The following is a 16,575-nucleotide window of genomic DNA, read 5'->3' as shown; positions in this document are numbered from 1 at the left end:
ATCGCGGGCGCCGTTGGCCGACAGAACGCGTCGAAGCTCAGCGTCGCCCACAAGTTACCCCTCGAAGTTCCGCTCCACCGCCTCAACCCTCAAGACCCTCTTCCAACTGTCATTCCGGGCCCTTTTACACGCGCACTTTCTCGCCAAGAAATCCCGGAGCCACCATGTCTTTTGGAGGCCAAACACCCACGATTGTCGTGCTTAGGGAGGGTACGTCCGCCGCCAACGCAGAATTTGGGCCACGGGGAACCAAACAACTGACGGCGATTCTCGATGGATTACAGGGACGGATCAGTCGCAAGGCAAGGGCCAAATATTATCCAACATTAGCGCTTGCTTGGCCGTGCAGTCGACCATCAAGAGCACCTTGGGACCATACGGTGGCGACCTGCTGCTGGTGGATGAGAATGGCAGGCAGACAATCACCAACGATGGCGCAACAGTAATGAAGGTAAGGCGGAATCCCGAATGACGCCTAGCTTGAAAAAGAAACAGCAGAACTGAGTGCGCACAGCTCCTGGACATTGTCCACCCCGCCGCGCGCATCCTGACCGACATTGCTCGCTCGCAAGACGCCGAGGTCGGCGACGGCACGACGTCTGTGGTGGTGCTGGCCGGCGAGGTGCTCAAGGAGGTCAAGGAATACGTCGAGCAGGGCGTCAGCAGCCAGACCATCATCAAGGGCCTGCGACGGGCATGCGGCATGGCCGTCAACAAGATCAAGGAGATTGCGGTCGACATTGGAGAGAGCAACCAGAGGGAGACGCTGCAGAAGCTGGCCGCGACGGCCATGAGCAGCAAGCTGATACACCGGAATTCCGACTTCTTCACCAAGAGTGAGTGCTGGCAGAAAGGGGATACGCTATGTGTGCGCGTAGTAGCACAAGCTAACATGCGTGGCAGTGGTCGTCGACGCCGTCTTGTCCCTCGACCAGGACGACCTCAACGAGAGGTTGATTGGCATCAAGAAGATTACCGGCGGTGCGCTCCAAGATTCCCTCTTCGTCAACGGCGTGGCGTTCAAGAAGACGTTTTCGTACGCCGGTTTCGAGCAACAACCCAAGTCGTTTGTCGACCCCAAGATTGTCTGCTTGAACGTCGAGCTGGAACTCAAGGCCGAAAAGGACAATGCCGAGGTCCGCGTCGAAGAGGTCTCCGAGTACCAGGCCATTGTCGACGCCGAGTGGCAAATCATCTTCAACAAGATGGAGGCACTGTACAAGACGGGCGCAAAGGTTGTCCTGAGCAAGCTGCCGATTGGTGACTTGGCAACCCAGTGAGTACATGTCTACAGATGGTCGACTTTTCTAACGATGATTCAGATACTTTGCCGACCGCGACATCTTCTGCGCTGGCCGCGTCTCCTCGGACGACATGGAGCGCGTCTGCAAAGCCACGGGCGCCTCGATCCAATCGACTTGCAGCGACATCCGCGACGAGCACCTGGGCACATGCTCCAAGTTCGAAGAGCGACAAATCGGCGGCGAGCGCTTCAACTTCTTCGAGGGCTGCCCGGCGGCCCGGACGTGCACGCTCGTCCTGCGCGGCGGCGCCGAGCAATTCATCGCCGAGGCCGAACGCTCGCTGCACGACGCCATCATGATTGTCAAGCGGGCCATCAAGAACCAGAGCATCGTGGCGGGCGGCGGCGCCTGCGAGATGGAGGTGTCGGCGTACCTGCACAACTTTGCCGACAAGAACGTGCCGCACAAGCAGCAGAGCATCATCAAGGCGCTGGCAAAGGCGCTCGAGGTGATTCCGCGCCAGCTGTGCGACAACGCCGGCTTCGACGCCACCGACATCCTCAACCGCCTGCGCGTCGAGCACCGCAAGGGCAACAAGTGGGCCGGCGTCGACTTCAAGCACGAGGGCATCGCCAACAACCTCGACTCGTTTGTCTGGGAGCCCAGCCTCGTCAAGGTCAACGCCATCCAGGCTGCCATTGAGGCCGCCTGCATGATTCTGAGCGTCGATGAGACGATAAGTATGTTGTCCTCTTTTTGCCCCCCTTTTCATCTTCCTCTCCCCCCTCCACGTCCCTGTCCCAGTCATCATCCACTACTCCACCTCCCTCTTCTCCTTCCGCACCTGCTAACAACTGCAACAGAGAACCAAGAATCCGCGCAGCCGCAAGCACCCGCCCGCGGCCTGCCTCCCGGCGCCGCGCAGCGGGCGCTCAGGGGTCGCGGCAGGGGCATGCCCAGGCGGTAAAGGAATCAAAGAGACGTAAGACACGAGCGAGCGAGCAAGCGAGTGAGCAAGCTCGGTAGGGCGGGCGTCGTCGGATGAGGTAGTAGCACGACGAATTGCAAAGAGAAGAAGCGAACACGCACGAAAAATAGAAGGGCCTCTTGAGGCAACAGCAAAACACGCATGTTGGAGTGATGTGCATGCATTCGAGCATGGAAACACGGTCGAAAGCGAGGCGGTAGTGGTTGAAGCAGATAGCCAGGAAAAATTAAACGTGCCAAATAATCAAGCAAGTCAGCTCAGCTCAGCTCAGGGAGTATGATTGTGTTGTGTAGCCGGTAGCTGTCAATGATGCCGCATGCCGCATGCATGCATACCGTATGCCTTTTGATGCTCGTCTATTTCGTCTAGTCATGACCAGTTCCGTCTCATGTCATCTCAGCTACATCTCCATCATCCACATAAGTCTAAGCCAGGCAAGCAACCAACCAACCCATCCCTCCCCTACACCCTCACAGCCCCAAACTCCCCCTGCCTCCCCTCCACCATCCTCCTCACCTACCTGCTCTTCCAGACAATGCCCAACTCCACACTCCCCCCATCCGTCCACACACTGACCTTGGTCGTCCCTTTCGGTACCTGACTGGCATAAAAAGTCGTGATGCCGTCAAACGCCAGCTTGCCGTCGACAGCCGTGAAGACGGTCGGCTCGTTGATTCCCGAGCCGCACATGAGCTCGCTGTCCATGGTGATGGCGCAGTCGCCGCGGCTGCTGCGGAGCGTGAAGCCGTTTTCGGAGCCCGAGGCCATGGCCGAAAAGGTCGCGCAGGTGCCCGAGGCGTACCAGGTCCCGCCGCTGACTGTGGGGGAGGTTAGTGGTGGGTGGTAGTTTGAGGGGGGAGGAGGTGGTGGGATGGGGGGAGTTCGGATCGGATTCAGAGGAGAAGAAAGATCAAGGGGCGACAACTTACTGATGCACCCATCAACGCCGCCCTCATACACAACCTCCAAGTACCCCTTTCCCTCAAACGCGCCCGTCCCCGTCGGCAGCGCCGTCGTGCTCGTCGCCGTCCGCGTATACCGGCCCGTCGTCGTCGTGGGCGAGGCGCCGCTCTTGGGCACGTACCTGACGGTGCTGGGGCAGTTGGACGAGCCCGACACGTCGATGGGCACGAACTGGCCCGCCTGCAGCGAGCCCCGCACTTCGAAGCCGTAGTACACCTGGTAGAAGGTCTTGCGGCCGCTGCCTTCGCACAGGAGGGCGACGCCTTCGCCGTGCGCGGCTTTGAGCGCCGATTGGATGGTCGAGAGGGAGTAGGTTTTGCTGGATGAGGGCGTGATGCCCGCGGCGGCGAGCCACTGGGGCGTGGGTCAGTTGTGGTTTTGTAGAATCATTTGGTTGGAGGGGACAAACGAACCTCGTAGGTTGGTCGTTCCTTGAACAGCGAGACGCTCCTGTTGAAGAAGTCTCGCACTTCTTGCGTGCTGCGTTCCAAGTTAGCTCCTCTCTCGCAACCAGCAAGCCGTCCATGGATGCGTACCTCTGATAATCATCGTAGCAGGTCGGCTTCAACGTGGACACGCACGTCCCGTGCTTAGCTGTCCAGCCCAGTCAATCAGCCTAACTCTGCTCACAAGACTCCTCCCCTTCCCAGGTATATATGAAGGCTTACACCACTCGTGCTCCCAAAAGCTCTCGTCAGACTCCGAGTTGCTCTTCCAGTACGTCGACATGTACGACACGAGCTCCGCCTCGCCGAAGTGGTTGAGAATGGCCGTGATGTTGCGGTATGCGCGCGTGTGGTCGCAGTTGCTGTCGTACGAGTGGCCGTCGCAGTGGTCGGGCCTGGCACCTGTTAGATGACGGATTCAAAGTATCTTTGCATCTCATTCCAGGCGACCCAGACAAACTCACCAGAGGCCGTGGATGGTCCATCTATGGTAAAGCTATAGTTTTAGTCTTTTGTTTTCCAGAAAGCTTCGGACATGCCAACGAGAGCACCTACGAATCACTACCTCGGCATTAGCATCATCCACATCAACCGCCAAGGGGAACCAAACATACGCCGGACCAACGACAGGATTAGTATCCCAAAACGACGTCAGCAAAAACTGGCCGCCCGGATAATTGAAACAGCACAAATTCTCCACCACACTCGAATTATGGCAGCTGAGCTGGGGGCTGGAGCAGGCAGGAGCGCTGCCGGCGCGGACGGGCTCCGAGCTGCCCAGCAGCACCTGGGCGCCGCCGAGGGCGAGCTTGGAGATGGTCCGCAGCGAGGGGAGCGAGGAGGCCATGTCGTCGAAGGCGGAGGAGACGCGGGGGACGGCGTCCCTGGCCGCGGACGTCACGGCGTTTTGTACGTGGTCGAGCATGGTGGCACGTAGAAGTGTATGGGGAAGGTGGTAGAGAGACGGAGGAGGAGCGCGTTTGCTGATAGCGTCGCGGAGCTAGCTAGCTGCTAGATGGGCCTGAAGCTGGAGGAAGCTAGGTACCTAGGCGCGGTGGTGGTTCATCGAGTGACACGAGGTGGAGACGCGTAGTGGCGAGAGTGGAGCAGCGTGGGAGATAAGAGTAAGGAGACGAGGTGCGGATGGAATAGGTAGGTAAGTAGCTTGGACGTCGAAAGCGGTCTGGAGGTAGCTAGGGATGGACGCTCGTGACGATGACGTCCGAGGCCGCCATTTCGCAGCGGACCAATAAAAGGAGATGTCAAAGGGGTGCAAACGACGCGCACGAGGCGTGTGTTCACGAGGTGAGAGGCCTGAAGGACAGCTGCAGTTGTTTGGGACGATGCGGTGACGATGAGCTGCTGCAGGTCCCGCGACACCTGCGGCCATCCCGTGGAGCTCTGATTGGCTGAGGTCGACCACCACATCACTATATTCTATGCCCCCTGTCTTGTCCATTTTGAGGACAATCTGTATGGAATGGACCTGATGGACCTGCATACTACAAGTGTGTCGACCTCCCCGCGTTCCTGATCTTGCGTACAATTCTGGCCGGGTAGAGTCCAACACAAACACGGTCATTTGTTTGTTCATTCAACATGCATCCATTGCGGGTATCTTGTCTTCAACGATGACTACCAACCGTGCGCCCTCCGTCTGTGCCAAACTCTCATCTCTCATCCCCATTCATCGCCAACCCAACCACATGCGCCTCATGCCCCAAGAGCGCGCTTGGTTGCTCCTCCGCCCCAACCAAAAGCCACGTCATCTGGCATCTGATGTTGCCATCTAAAGAAGAGGGAGAAAATGCCGCCGTCCACCATTGCCTCTCAATCCATCCGTTGGATCCGAGGACTTGCCCGAAAAGGAAAAAGTATTGAAATAAAAGAGTTAAAAGGCAAAAGCCCAGACGCAATAGTAGAAAGTGAAAAAAGAGCACCCGCGGACGCCAGTAAAAGAAAACCCAAGCCCGATGGCATTCGTCGTCTCGCTCGTGCCCGCGCCCATGCCTGTGCCAAAAAGCAGATTCGAAGAGGCTGTCCTCCCATTCATGAAGCAAGAAACTCAAAAGGGCACCCAATCATCACCCATCCGTAGCCTGACGATGGAGAGAAGAGAAGTTGGTGTGTGAAGCGAAACACAGAGCCTGCTGTATGTACAGGGAGGATGGGCCAGGTATGAACTGACGGACTAGTCGACCGGCTACTTATGGAGAAGACGTGCGTGCGGCGCTAGCCAGTGGTTGGTGGTCGTTGTAGGTGAGATTCGCTCGTGTATCCACATGGGAGTTTTCGAACGTATGCTCCCGCTGCCGCTGTGGCCGCGCAAAGAGATACATCCGCACGCCAGGCAGCTGGTCGATTGGTCGCGGAAAAAGTTGTGTGAATAATGGGTGAAAGGGTGCCGAAATTAAATCGAGGATAGGGTGGTGTGTTTGTGCAAGGTCGTAATGTGTAAAATGCAGTAGCGAAAGTGACTGCTGCTGCCGACCGCCATCGAGAGCGGCAACTTTAGAGCGAGTTGTCGTCAAAACCGTCGTTTTTGCCGGCCTTTTCTGAGTCTGGCCGGAACCGCTGAGACTATCCATGTTCATCAGCAGGCAGTCAAACATTTGGGTGTGTGGAATGATGGAGGATCAGAAAGAGGCGAGGAGACACTTCTCATCCCGCGCCATTGATACTCTCTGGACTCATCATACCAACAACACCACTGTCCTCCTTCTCGGGGTCCGGAACCGCGTCCTTGTTCTGCGGAGCCTCCAGCTTGACTTTGCCGATGGGAGTTTTGAGTGCTTTGACAGGGACGTTGTTGTGATTCGCGTCGCCATGACCGCCGGCTTCTTCGAGCTTCCGCTTCTTCTTGGCCATTTGTTGCTGCTCGCGAAGAGGGCGTTTCCTCGGCGAGGAGATCTTGCCGGTAGGCGGCAAACGTGGCTTCGGAAAGCGTTGCTTGGCGGGCAAGTCTTCGTCTTCGACGAGTGGCTGGTCGTTGTTGGCGTGTAGCTTCTCGAGGAAGTAAGGCTGGATGAGGCCGATTTGGTTCCTAACCGTTTGAATCGTGACGGGCTCCCAGGGTGCAGGATTCTCCCACATCTTGCCGACAGTAGAGACAGCGCTGGTGAAATGTTAGCAAAGGCAAATGGCACCAAGAGAAAGAACATACCTGGCGTTTTGTGCTTGGTGAAGAGAGTGCAGTCTGTTTTGCAACAAGTGGAACGGCACTGCGAATGTTGGCAGATCCTTGTCGAGACCCAGCTCTTTGAATCCAAAGAAATCCTCGCCGAGTTCGTCTGCAAAATCGCCACTAACGAATTGCTCGCTGCCGTCGTTGAATGCACCTGCGCCATCTGGCCCAGCACTGTGGTCAAGAGCAGGACGCTGCGAGCCGTTAGTAAGTTGTAGGCACAGAGGGAAGCTCGACTGACCAAAAGCTCCGAGTAGTGCGCCTTCATCCGCTCGTGCATCACGCCAAGACGTGTTCCCAGCCGCTCCACGTCCTCCTTCACGTATCCATCCAACGCTTCCAGATCGACGCCGTTTTGACGCAGGGCGTGGAGAACTGTCTCCTCATTGGTGAATCGCGGCTTCCATTTGGACCCGTCGGCCGGTATTGGTTCCGCTCTGACCTTGGGCGCTTCTCGATAAACGTTGAAAGTTCTCGTGATTTGAGTGAAGAAGTTGCTCGCAATATCTGTGACCGCGTCCAGGGCAGACGGCTGGAATTCCTCAAAGCCAGCGTGATAGAAAATCTTGGCCACGCTCCGCTGCAGTGCCGCACGGCAAGTCCACTGCGACATGACTGCACCCTCTTCGGAGACAACGACGGGCTCGACGTCTTGCTCCTCAAAGGGCTGTGGATCGTATTTCTGGAATTGGTTTTGATATGTCTGCAGCGGTCAGTAAAGACAAGAGGATTTGATCGAAAGAGCCTACCTGGCCTTGCAGCTGCATCTGTTTCACGATGCCAATCTTTGAGCAAATCTTGCGGGTATCCTGCATCTGCCTCATGTTTGCGTCCATCCTGGCCGTCAACTTGCTGTGGGGAGCAGTAAAGATGCCCTTGGGCATCATCCGCATGAATTCCTCTCCTTGTTGGATGACCTGGCCTTCAGAATCTTCAACCCACTTGAGACGCTCGTTGATGTCTGGCACGGCTGACATGATGTCGTAGTAGTCGGGGACCTGTCTTTCTTCTTCTTCACCCTCGATGCCTTCAGCAAGGGTTTCGCCCGACGCTTGCGGTACACCATTCTTGCCATCACTTGCTTCGGCGTCTTCGTCCGGTTGGCCCTCGTTGAGCGCGGCCTGATGTTGCTTAAACCAGCGCCGCATTCCAGCTTTGGTCCGGAGCAGGGCGGGCTCTTCGACGTTCAAATGATCATTACGAAAGAGCCTGTGCCGCTCAGCAGCAATCAGGGCTCTGTCCTTCTTAGTGACTTGTTTCCAGGTCTTGAACTCGGCATCGTCTAAATCAGGGTCCTCTGTTGGTGCTGCGCCTACCACCGAGCTTCCGGCATCAACATCCGAGACGTCGGCCTGGCTGGCGCTGGCGCCGTTCAGGCCCAGGGGAGTGAGTGTTCCAGGGGGCGGTGGGGTTTGAAATCCGTTTTGCTCATTGGGAATGTCCGAGTCGGCGCGGAGAAATCCAGCACGAGGATTGGTAGCAGATCCAGGTGGTGGCTTAGTCTCTGCTCCGGGGGTACCTTCAGGACCAGCCGAAGGCGCCTTTCTCGATGCACCGGTTCCCTTATTTCCTTTGCTCGGGGCTTTGCGTCCGCGGGATGCCATGATCGGTTCTTCTAGCAATCGACATGTCAGCGGCGAACAGAAACCGGAAAGTTAAACTTACCGTCATCACTCTCCTCAACCCCATCCAGGTCAGCATCAATGCTCTGCATCCTCCTCTCCTCTGCCTCTACCTCGGCGCGGTCACGAACAACAATCTCCGGAATGAGAGGTACCAGCTTGTCCGTTTCTTTCTTCATGTAGAGCGCCTTCTTGCGCAAAAAGTGAGAGGGGTCGGCGTTGTACTTGAGGCAGTTGGACCAGATGAGGTTGAGGTCGTCCACGAAATCCTTCTTCGACCGGTATTGCAGGGACTTGAGCTTCTTGATCATGGTACCAATGTCCATGGGCTGTTTGATGACGGAGTAGTAGTCGGGTGCGTCGCGCTTGTTGACGCGCTGCAAAAATGGTGCCGCATGCTCAGTCATGGCCTTGAGTTCCATGAGGACCTTTTCAGCAGCCTCGTATAATTCCTCCTGGCCAACCTTGTCCTCGCTCGCCCATTTGCTCCGATTCTTGCGCACATCGCTCATGAGACTCCGCAACTGCGCATCCGACGCTCTGACCAGGTTGCGCTTTGCGTCGATTCGCGAAATCAGGTGCTTAAACGTCAAGCTCGAAGACCCCAAATTGGCGCTGCTCAGAGAGCCCTGCTGTTGCGCGCCCCGATTGGCATTGTTTGCGCTGCTTCCCTGGCCAGACATTTCCGTTTCCACTTGGCGGTCCAACTCATCCAGCTTTTGTTGCTCCAACATGGCATCCCGGTCCGTCTCGAGTGTGTAGAACAGCGTGTGGAAACTCTTGCGCGCAGCCTCTTCGGCGGCCGTCTTCTTCTCATTGAGCTCTTTGCGCACATCTTCGGAGGACTTGGCGGGGTCGGCGGAGGTGGATGCGGCGCGGTCGGATGAGGGCTTTGTGTGGAAAGGTGGCACTTGGAGGCTGTTGGCGCTTGCGCTAGACTTGTTCTGCAGCGGCGATTCTGCTGTAGGACCGCTCTCATCATCTTCGTCCTCGTCGTCGTCTTCGTCGTCACCGTAGTCGTCGTCGATGATGCGGGCGGGCTTTTTGGGTTGCGGAGCGGGGCGCGCTTTGGGATCGGCGGCGCGGTCGAGTTGCGGCGGCGCGGCGGCATCGTCGTGGCCATTGACAGCGAAATGAGAGTCCAGAGGCGCACCGCTCAAGAGCGCAGCCAGACGAGCCTCGGACTTTGCAAAGTGCTCCCGGAACTGGGCGTCCCTGGGGTCGTCGTCGCCCATTGTCACGTCTCCGTCGTCGGCGGGGGGTGGGGCGGAGGTGTGGTGAAGATGGTCGTCTGGGTTCATGGGGAGGTTGCGGAGTTTAGTGTGCGAGTTGGGGAGAGTCGAGTTGCGATGAGCGCCATAACTGGAGTGTCGCATTTGGTGGACAAGATTCATGGTAGGATACGGATCCGCGCGCGGGCTTCTTGGCGGCAACACCTCCTCGACCAGCGCCGGGTTCGTCAGTCCCCTGTTCCACGGTCGACAGGCGCGTGTTGGAGCAGCTGATGACCATCAGAGTGACGGCCGAGCCGACTAGCGATGGAGTAGAGGTGAAATTTGATGAAAGCGATGGTCTGGGTGATGCAGCGTCGAGGGCAGGCGGGTTGGAGTGCAGCCGAGCGCAACAGTAGGAGCGACGGGTCTGGGACTGGAGCTGATGGGGTCGGGAGCGTTTCTGCCGCCGCTTGTTCACCGCCTTGCGCTTCACTTGCTCAGGTCCCAGAGCTCCTTCTCACTTGACAAACATCTGTGAATTCACAAATTATTCCTCTGTGCCCCCAACAATTCGTCGCCCTCACTCATATGCTTCACCTGCGATAGTTTCCTCTGCACCGCATCCTCCACACCCCACCCATGCGAATTCGCAAAGCTCCCGCAGGTACGCTGTCGCCGCCGTCCTCCACTACCACGTACATACTGACCTCTCTCCAGGCGGTTTCGCCGCCATCGGCCTCCTCGCCGCTGCAGGAGGCTTCGGCCGGCAACAAATCCCCTCCTACAAGCAAAGCGACAAGGCCTTACACTTCATCACCTTTTTCCTCATCACCGTACGCCGTCCCGCCCGCCATGCTCCAGCCATCAACAGCCGCTGATAGCCTCCTAGCTCTGCTTCTACTGGATCATTGAAACGAATCGCCGCCGCGTACTACACCTCACACTTTTCGTGTGCCCGCTACTCCTGGGCGTCGGCTCCGAAGTCGTCCAAGGCCTGCTTCCGGTGCGCAATTCACAGCATCCCCACCCTCTGACGTCAATCATCTAACTTTACCGCAGAATGACCGCCAATTCGATCCGTGGGATATTCTAGCCAACGCCATAGGCTCCATCTCCGCCATCGCCGTCTGCAGCTGGTACCACAAGCGCATGCTCGAGCGCCGGCGGCAAGCCAAACTCTACCACGCCGTGCCGGGCGAAGACAACGACGAGGTAGACCTGGAGCTGGGCGAAGGTGCCAACAGCCGCGGACAAGAGTCTGGCGTCATCCGCGAAGGCGGCGAGGGCGGCATGAGCGTCGAGGAAGAGCTGGACAACTGGGACGAAAACGCCGAAGACTGGGACGCCGACGAGGCCGACGGTGGAGGAGCAGGCGGCTCCAAGTCCAAGGGCGAGGTCGCCGAGGCTGCCGCGACGGCTGCGGCGGCGGACGGCCACGACCATGATGGACAGAAGGCCTCGAAGAAGCGGGACGATTGATTGATTGATGCCAATCTCCTAATATGTTTAATCCTTCTCCCCCTGCTATGCCTTGGCAAATGACGGAGTTATGATCAAAAGCACTTAACGCGCTGAAACGTCCCTCTTCCCTCCCAACTACTTTGAAAGCATAAAAAGCGCGCGCATGCTCACGCGCAGATTGGCTCGTCCTCCACGCGTGGGCGGGTATCTGACGCCCCGCGGCGGCGGCCCGGTCCGGCATCGGGTACCGAGAGACGATGTGCGAGTGGAGTGAGTGGGCGGATGGGATGCCTCGCAAGGCATCCAATCGTTGTACAGTCGGCCTTTGCCAATGTGTGTGTATAGGACAGGGCGACTTGGATGGGATCTGGAATCAGAATCACGACGTCGGGGTTTGTTGGTTTGGGACTGGTATTCAATAATTTATATTACTATTGCCAATTTTGGACCCGAAGCATGCGAAGGCTGTATAAATGTGTTTTCTGGGGAAAATTTCCACGGTAGAACGTAACCACGACGCTTTTTTTTTTTTTTTTTTTTTCAATTGTTGTTCTAGCATCGGGGGTGCGGAGGCGTCGTCTCGTCTTCTGTCTACATAACATCTCTCCATCCGATTCCAAGCTCCCCTCCTCCATGTGGCCCGAAAGTCGAAATACCATCCATCCATCCTCCATCCACCAAACCGCCAGCCAGCCAGCCAGCCATCCAGCCATCCAGGACGTTTCACTTCTTCCACTTCCCCCTTCCACCCGCTACAACTACTCAAAAGACCAGCCCGTACACCAAGTTACTTGTACACCTCCATCCCTTATGTAGCCGGCAGATGTCTCATCGCTCATCGCTCATCGCTCGTCGCTGTCTTCACAACAACAACACACTCAGAAATTGGAATCATTTGCCATTTTGTTCTCTACCGGCCTTGGCGTGCAACCGAACTGAATCACTGCCTTACAAACCCCACCATCCATCCATCCAGCCAGTCGAATAAATTGCGCACCCACTGCACTGCCACTGCCACTGCGACATCCTCGCAGCATCATCCATCACAGCTGCTCGGCCGGCGCGGCGCGGCGCCTAGCCAGCCGACCATGGATGCCTTGCACTGCAAACAAAAACAAGCGAGAGCAAAGAGACACGTGAAAGATGGTGGAAGGGGGATGAGAGATGGGAAGATTGGGAGAAACGGAAGAATTGAAGAAATGGGGAAACATGGAAGCATGGAAAAACCGACCATAGGCCGTGTGCGTGCGAATTTTGCTTTTGCCGTTTGCATGCTAATCAGAAATGGTGCGTGTGTTGATGGTGTGAAGGTGAGGCGGGACGGAATTTGGTAATGGTGGATGGTTGGTTGTTTACTTGGATGATTGGTTGCTATTGGAGGGATGCAAAGATTCAGAGAGTATAGAGATGGGAGGTCGATGGGAAAAAGGCTGTATGATGATGATGTTGATGACGGGGGGGATCTTCAAAACTTCCAGTCCGCTGCTGCTGCTACCGTACAAAGTGCTCAAAAAGCCGGCGGCGACGATACGTCGTCATCGCGAAAAAGAGAAAAGAGGAAGAAAAAAAAAAAAGACGTCTCGTTTTTCCCAACCGCCACAATCTAATCCACATTCCTAACTGTTGTCATAATCGCGACCTCTTTTTTGTGATTGCCGCTTTTTCTCCATGTTCCGCATTATACCGCGCTGTTGCTCGCTCCTTGCTTTCCTCTCATCCAAAAAAGGCCCGCACCGTCTGCTGCGTCTCGGGCGTCAAGGTCGCAAGCAACTGTCCCGCATCCAGGCCCGCCGTCTGCACCAGTTGCTTGGTTGCTCGCACAATCTGCGTCGCGATGTTGCCTTGCAGCGTCTCGGCCTCGAGCGCCTGCGCCACGTACGTGAAGCATTGAGGGGCCTTGCCCAGAACCGCCGGGTTGTTCCTGGAGGACATGTTAGCAAAAGTAGGTTTGAAGAATGGGAAAAGGAAACGTACTGGTCGATGAGCTGGGCAAGGAACGCGTAGGCGTAGGGCGCGGCCTCTTCGTCGTTGACAATGGGCAGCGTGTCGACCCAGGCGGCAACGACTTCCTGCACATTGCCCACCTTGGAGTTGTTGAAGTGCAGAATCTTTGCGATGCTAGCGCAAGCGTTTTCCGTTGCAAACACGTCATCATCCTCGCGGGCGTTAGGCCGCTGAATCACCTCAAAGAGAGTGGGCAGGCACGCAGCCACGAAGTCTGACCACGATTCGCCACCCTTTTGTGCGGCAACACCAACACCGTAGACTGCAGCTTGCCTGTTGGCGGCCACGTCGTCACGCATGCCGTTGACGAGAGGCTCCATGATCTGTTGGTTGTAGTTCCACGATTGGGGACCGCAGAACTCGAGGACATCGTCAAGGATGCAGATTGCCCACTGCCTCTGGGTTGGGTCGGCGTTGTTGACAAAGGCGGCGTAGAACTTGACGAGGCGCTCCCAGTGTGGCAGGAAAGCGGGGCCCATCATCTGGAAGACGACGTGGAACGCCTTGTTCATGTCTGACAACAAGGTCTGGTCATCTTCAATGGCAAAAGCCATCTCTTCGGACAGCTCCTCTCCGTCGTCCTGCTCGGCTTGCTCCTCGAGACGCGCCGCAACACGCTGCTGGTAGTCGGTGAGAACAGACTCGACGCTTTCGATGAAGCGAGACATGTGTTGGTCAGTCAGACAGCCCTTGCCGAGACACTCGACACACTCGTAGAAGCACTGGTACATCTCGGCCAGGGTGTCAATGGCAGGCTCGGTGGTGAGAACCTCCATGACCTTGTCAACCGTTGAGCTCCACAGCTGGCCAAGGCGCGGCGATTGCTCGCCATGTGCCTTCTTGTAGCAGTTGAGCAGAGCTGGCACACACTTGGCGGACGCCACTCTGACGGGGTCGTGGAAGAAAAAGGCAAGGCCGGGCAGAGCAATCTTCTCCATGATTGTGGCAACATAAGGCTCAAAGGCAGCCTCCAAGACTTGAGCGTAAATGACAATGAGCTCAATGGCCATGTGCTTGTCATCCAAAGTGCTGGTCTTGATGCCAATGACCTTGCCCTTGAGCGGCACAAGCTCCCAGCCCTCGTCTTGCTCAACCTGTGCGACTTGGTCATCATCCTCGAGAAGTTGAATGTCGGCCTTGGCACTGGCGAGCTCAGTAAGCGGTGGGATGACGGCCTGGAGGTATGGGACAAAGTCTTGACCCAGAACACGGCACATGCGGCCCCAGCAGTGCAAGAGGTAGGATGCTTGAGGGTCGTCCGAGTCCGTAATACCCTGTTGAATGGTTCCGAGCAAGTTGACGAGAGCAATCGCATCTTGTCCCATCTTTTCCTTGCCAACAGCGAGGGCAATCAACGTGGCGCACTCCATGGCCTTGGCCCGCAGTAGTCTGTACTCCTTCGACTGCTCCTCCTTGAGAACGTTGAACAAAAGCGGCATCAGGGTATCATAGTATCTGCCAAACGCCTGCTCGGCCGAGTCGGCGACAGTGGCAATGGTTGAAAGAGCCTGCTCCTGGACAAAGCGCTTGGGACTTTGCAAGAGTTGAAGGAGATGGCTCAACAAGGTGTCCAGGTAGGGCTCGAGAACTTCCTTCTCGGCTTCCTCGCAAAAGTTGACGAGGGCGGCAGCAGCATGGGCTTGTACTCGGGGCTCCGTGGATTCGAGGACCGGGATGATGTTGGGGAGTACGACCTGGTGGTACTTTTCTTGCATTGTGGTCGCAAAGTCTGTGCTCATCTGACCCAAGGCATTGCAACCAGCCCATCTGACACGCGGGTGTACATCTTGAAGAGCAGGCAGCACCAAGTCGAGGACTTTGTCGAGCTCTCCAATCATCATGTCGCGGCAACCCTCCGAGATGGCGGAAATGGCCATGAGCGCCGCATGCCTGTCGCGCCAAGCAGAGGACGTCATCATGCGCGGGAGCCAGTTGAAGGTCGGAAGCAGAATGGCAGATCCACCAAGCTTGTTCGCCAAGCGGTCCATAGTCTGCTCACCGGCGACGTGGTTTTCGTCGCTCTCATCGAGATCAAGCTGGACAAGTTAGCAACCTCGATTGGTAGATTAAGACCAAACTCACATCCTCCATGGCGTTCCACTCTTCGGCATCATCATCGTCAATGCCAACGTCGGTCATGAGGGACAAGCACTGAGTAACCATGTCCGGCGTGTAGTTGGAGTCCTTGCGGCACATTTGAGGGCTGGAATCGGCAAAAGTAGCCATCAGCTCGAGAGCGTTCTGGCGAGTCTTGTCCTCCAATTCCTTGTCTTGGATGACCGTGATGCTGAAGTTGACCAAGGCATTGAAGACGGGCTTGAACATTTTTGGGGCGATTTCCGCCAAGTCGATTAGGGCAATCAAGGCATTAGAAAGCTGCGTCGAGTCGCCTGCCTCTTTGATGGGCGGCAGGATGTTGAGGATTTCGCCAATGAGAGGGTAGTATTTTTGCTGCGACTTTTTGTTGATCGACCGGAAAAAAGACGAAAAGGCCTCCATAGCGGCGATGCGGACCTGTGTAATGTTAGCGTCAACGCCGTCCCATGTACTTTCAGCGAATGAAGCGTCTCCACCCATCGCCGTCTTTTTGTGTAGATACCGAAATGTTGTCATCCTTGAATCCTTGGGTAAAGGCTCCCAGAACCGTGTCCTCGTGTTGCTTCTCAATGATGCCGGGCGTCGTAGCAAATATCCTAAAGGCATTTTCGCGCTGGCCTGGCTCCGGTGATTGGCTCGCCTTGAACAGAGCTCCAAGGAGTTCTGGCCAGGCTTCGCCTATGTTGCGACGTCCGTCAGGGTCCTGTTCCTTCAAGGCTTGGGGTGATGAAAAGACATTACCCTCTTCCGTATATTGCCTAGCGAGCTCGGCAACGGCGTCGCCGATCTTGTTCCTCACGGCAGAACTCTGCTCGCCCTCGAGACACTGCAGCATCTTGGCGCGGATGGCATTGCGTTGCGGCTCCGGGAGTGTGAGGAACAGTTCCTTGGTCTGGTCTGTAGCGGGATCCTTCCGGTTCCTGACTGAAATGCGCCTGAACAATACGGAGGCGAACGAACGCGTCTGCGAGCAAAGTCAGCCCGGGCTCCAGTCATGTGCCACCAAAAAGACGTACTCCAGCGTCCTCTGCCAGTTGTATTTGCTCGGCCAGGCCCATGAGCAGAATCTCGGTCTGGGCATTGACCCAGTCGTTGTTGAGCGTCTCCTCGGCCTGGGTGCGTGCGACATTGTCGGGCGACTGCAGACCAGAGAGCAGCTGGGCCAGGGCCGAGTGCACCTCGGGCGGGAGCATCGACATGTTGGGACGGTGGTGAGGCTCTCAAAGAGAGCCTTGGAGCGAGGGACGGGAAGGGTTTGGGCGTGCGCTGCCGCGCGCAACAGTCGCAGTGTGCAGGATTTTTGCGTAGGGGGGCGCGAGAGGGCGTGAAGATGCGAGATCGGGGTCGAGTGT

General features: G+C 56.7%; 6 protein-coding genes across 6 annotated transcripts; 3 read left to right on the top strand and 3 right to left on the bottom strand.

Moving 5' to 3' along the window:
• Nucleotides 1-42: 42 nt before the first annotated feature.
• BKA78DRAFT_304802 (chaperonin Cpn60/TCP-1 family) lies at nucleotides 43-2,496 on the top strand. The gene is made up of 6 exons (XM_066887648.1): nucleotides 43-210; nucleotides 285-451; nucleotides 515-836; nucleotides 904-1,276; nucleotides 1,323-1,984; nucleotides 2,108-2,496. Exons 1-6 carry the CDS (start codon nucleotides 165-167, stop codon nucleotides 2,209-2,211), a joined length of 1,674 nt encoding a protein of 557 aa, XP_066747362.1. The 5' UTR covers nucleotides 43-164; the 3' UTR covers nucleotides 2,212-2,496.
• On the bottom strand, nucleotides 2,497-4,982 carry BKA78DRAFT_304800 (ribonuclease T2-like protein). The gene is made up of 8 exons (XM_066887647.1): nucleotides 4,256-4,982; nucleotides 4,197-4,202; nucleotides 4,106-4,126; nucleotides 3,864-4,036; nucleotides 3,732-3,789; nucleotides 3,609-3,675; nucleotides 3,162-3,549; nucleotides 2,497-3,050 (listed from the first exon to the last, which is right to left on the bottom strand). Exons 1-8 carry the CDS (start codon nucleotides 4,564-4,566, stop codon nucleotides 2,749-2,751), a joined length of 1,326 nt encoding a protein of 441 aa, XP_066747361.1. The 5' UTR covers nucleotides 4,567-4,982; the 3' UTR covers nucleotides 2,497-2,748.
• A 1,320-nt stretch (nucleotides 4,983-6,302) lies between these two features.
• Nucleotides 6,303-9,748, bottom strand: BKA78DRAFT_329717 (uncharacterized protein; the record flags this gene model as incomplete). The annotated part of the gene is made up of 5 exons (XM_066889694.1): nucleotides 6,303-6,756; nucleotides 6,805-7,019; nucleotides 7,067-7,528; nucleotides 7,575-8,440; nucleotides 8,491-9,748. 5 exons carry the CDS (start codon nucleotides 9,746-9,748, stop codon nucleotides 6,303-6,305), a joined length of 3,255 nt encoding a protein of 1,084 aa, XP_066747360.1.
• Nucleotides 9,749-10,120: 372 nt separating this feature from the next.
• Nucleotides 10,121-11,637, top strand: BKA78DRAFT_304793 (uncharacterized protein). Its single transcript, XM_066887646.1, has 4 exons — nucleotides 10,121-10,325; nucleotides 10,379-10,494; nucleotides 10,551-10,664; nucleotides 10,721-11,637. Exons 1-4 carry the CDS (start codon nucleotides 10,301-10,303, stop codon nucleotides 11,138-11,140), a joined length of 675 nt encoding a protein of 224 aa, XP_066747359.1. The 5' UTR covers nucleotides 10,121-10,300; the 3' UTR covers nucleotides 11,141-11,637.
• A 370-nt stretch (nucleotides 11,638-12,007) lies between these two features.
• On the top strand, nucleotides 12,008-12,726 carry BKA78DRAFT_304790 (uncharacterized protein). Its single transcript, XM_066887645.1, has one exon. The coding sequence runs from the start codon at nucleotides 12,211-12,213 to the stop codon at nucleotides 12,454-12,456; it is 246 nt and encodes an 81-aa protein (XP_066747358.1). The 5' UTR covers nucleotides 12,008-12,210; the 3' UTR covers nucleotides 12,457-12,726.
• Nucleotides 12,727-12,835: 109 nt separating this feature from the next.
• BKA78DRAFT_292195 (armadillo-type protein) lies at nucleotides 12,836-16,422 on the bottom strand (the record flags this gene model as incomplete). Its single annotated transcript, XM_066886016.1, has 5 exons — nucleotides 12,836-13,043; nucleotides 13,097-15,162; nucleotides 15,209-15,640; nucleotides 15,726-16,187; nucleotides 16,240-16,422. The coding sequence occupies 5 exons, from the start codon at nucleotides 16,420-16,422 to the stop codon at nucleotides 12,836-12,838; spliced, it is 3,351 nt and encodes a 1,116-aa protein (XP_066747357.1).
• Between the last annotated feature and the right edge of the window lie 153 nt (nucleotides 16,423-16,575).

This window comes from Phyllosticta capitalensis (assembly GCF_038381095.1).
Source record: "Phyllosticta capitalensis strain CBS 128856 chromosome Unknown BKA78scaffold_2, whole genome shotgun sequence".
In the NCBI taxonomy this organism is placed as follows: Eukaryota; Fungi; Ascomycota; class Dothideomycetes; order Botryosphaeriales; family Phyllostictaceae; genus Phyllosticta; species Phyllosticta capitalensis.
The sequence above is the reverse complement of the archived record's forward strand: the minus strand, read 5'-3'. Positions and strand labels throughout refer to the sequence as shown.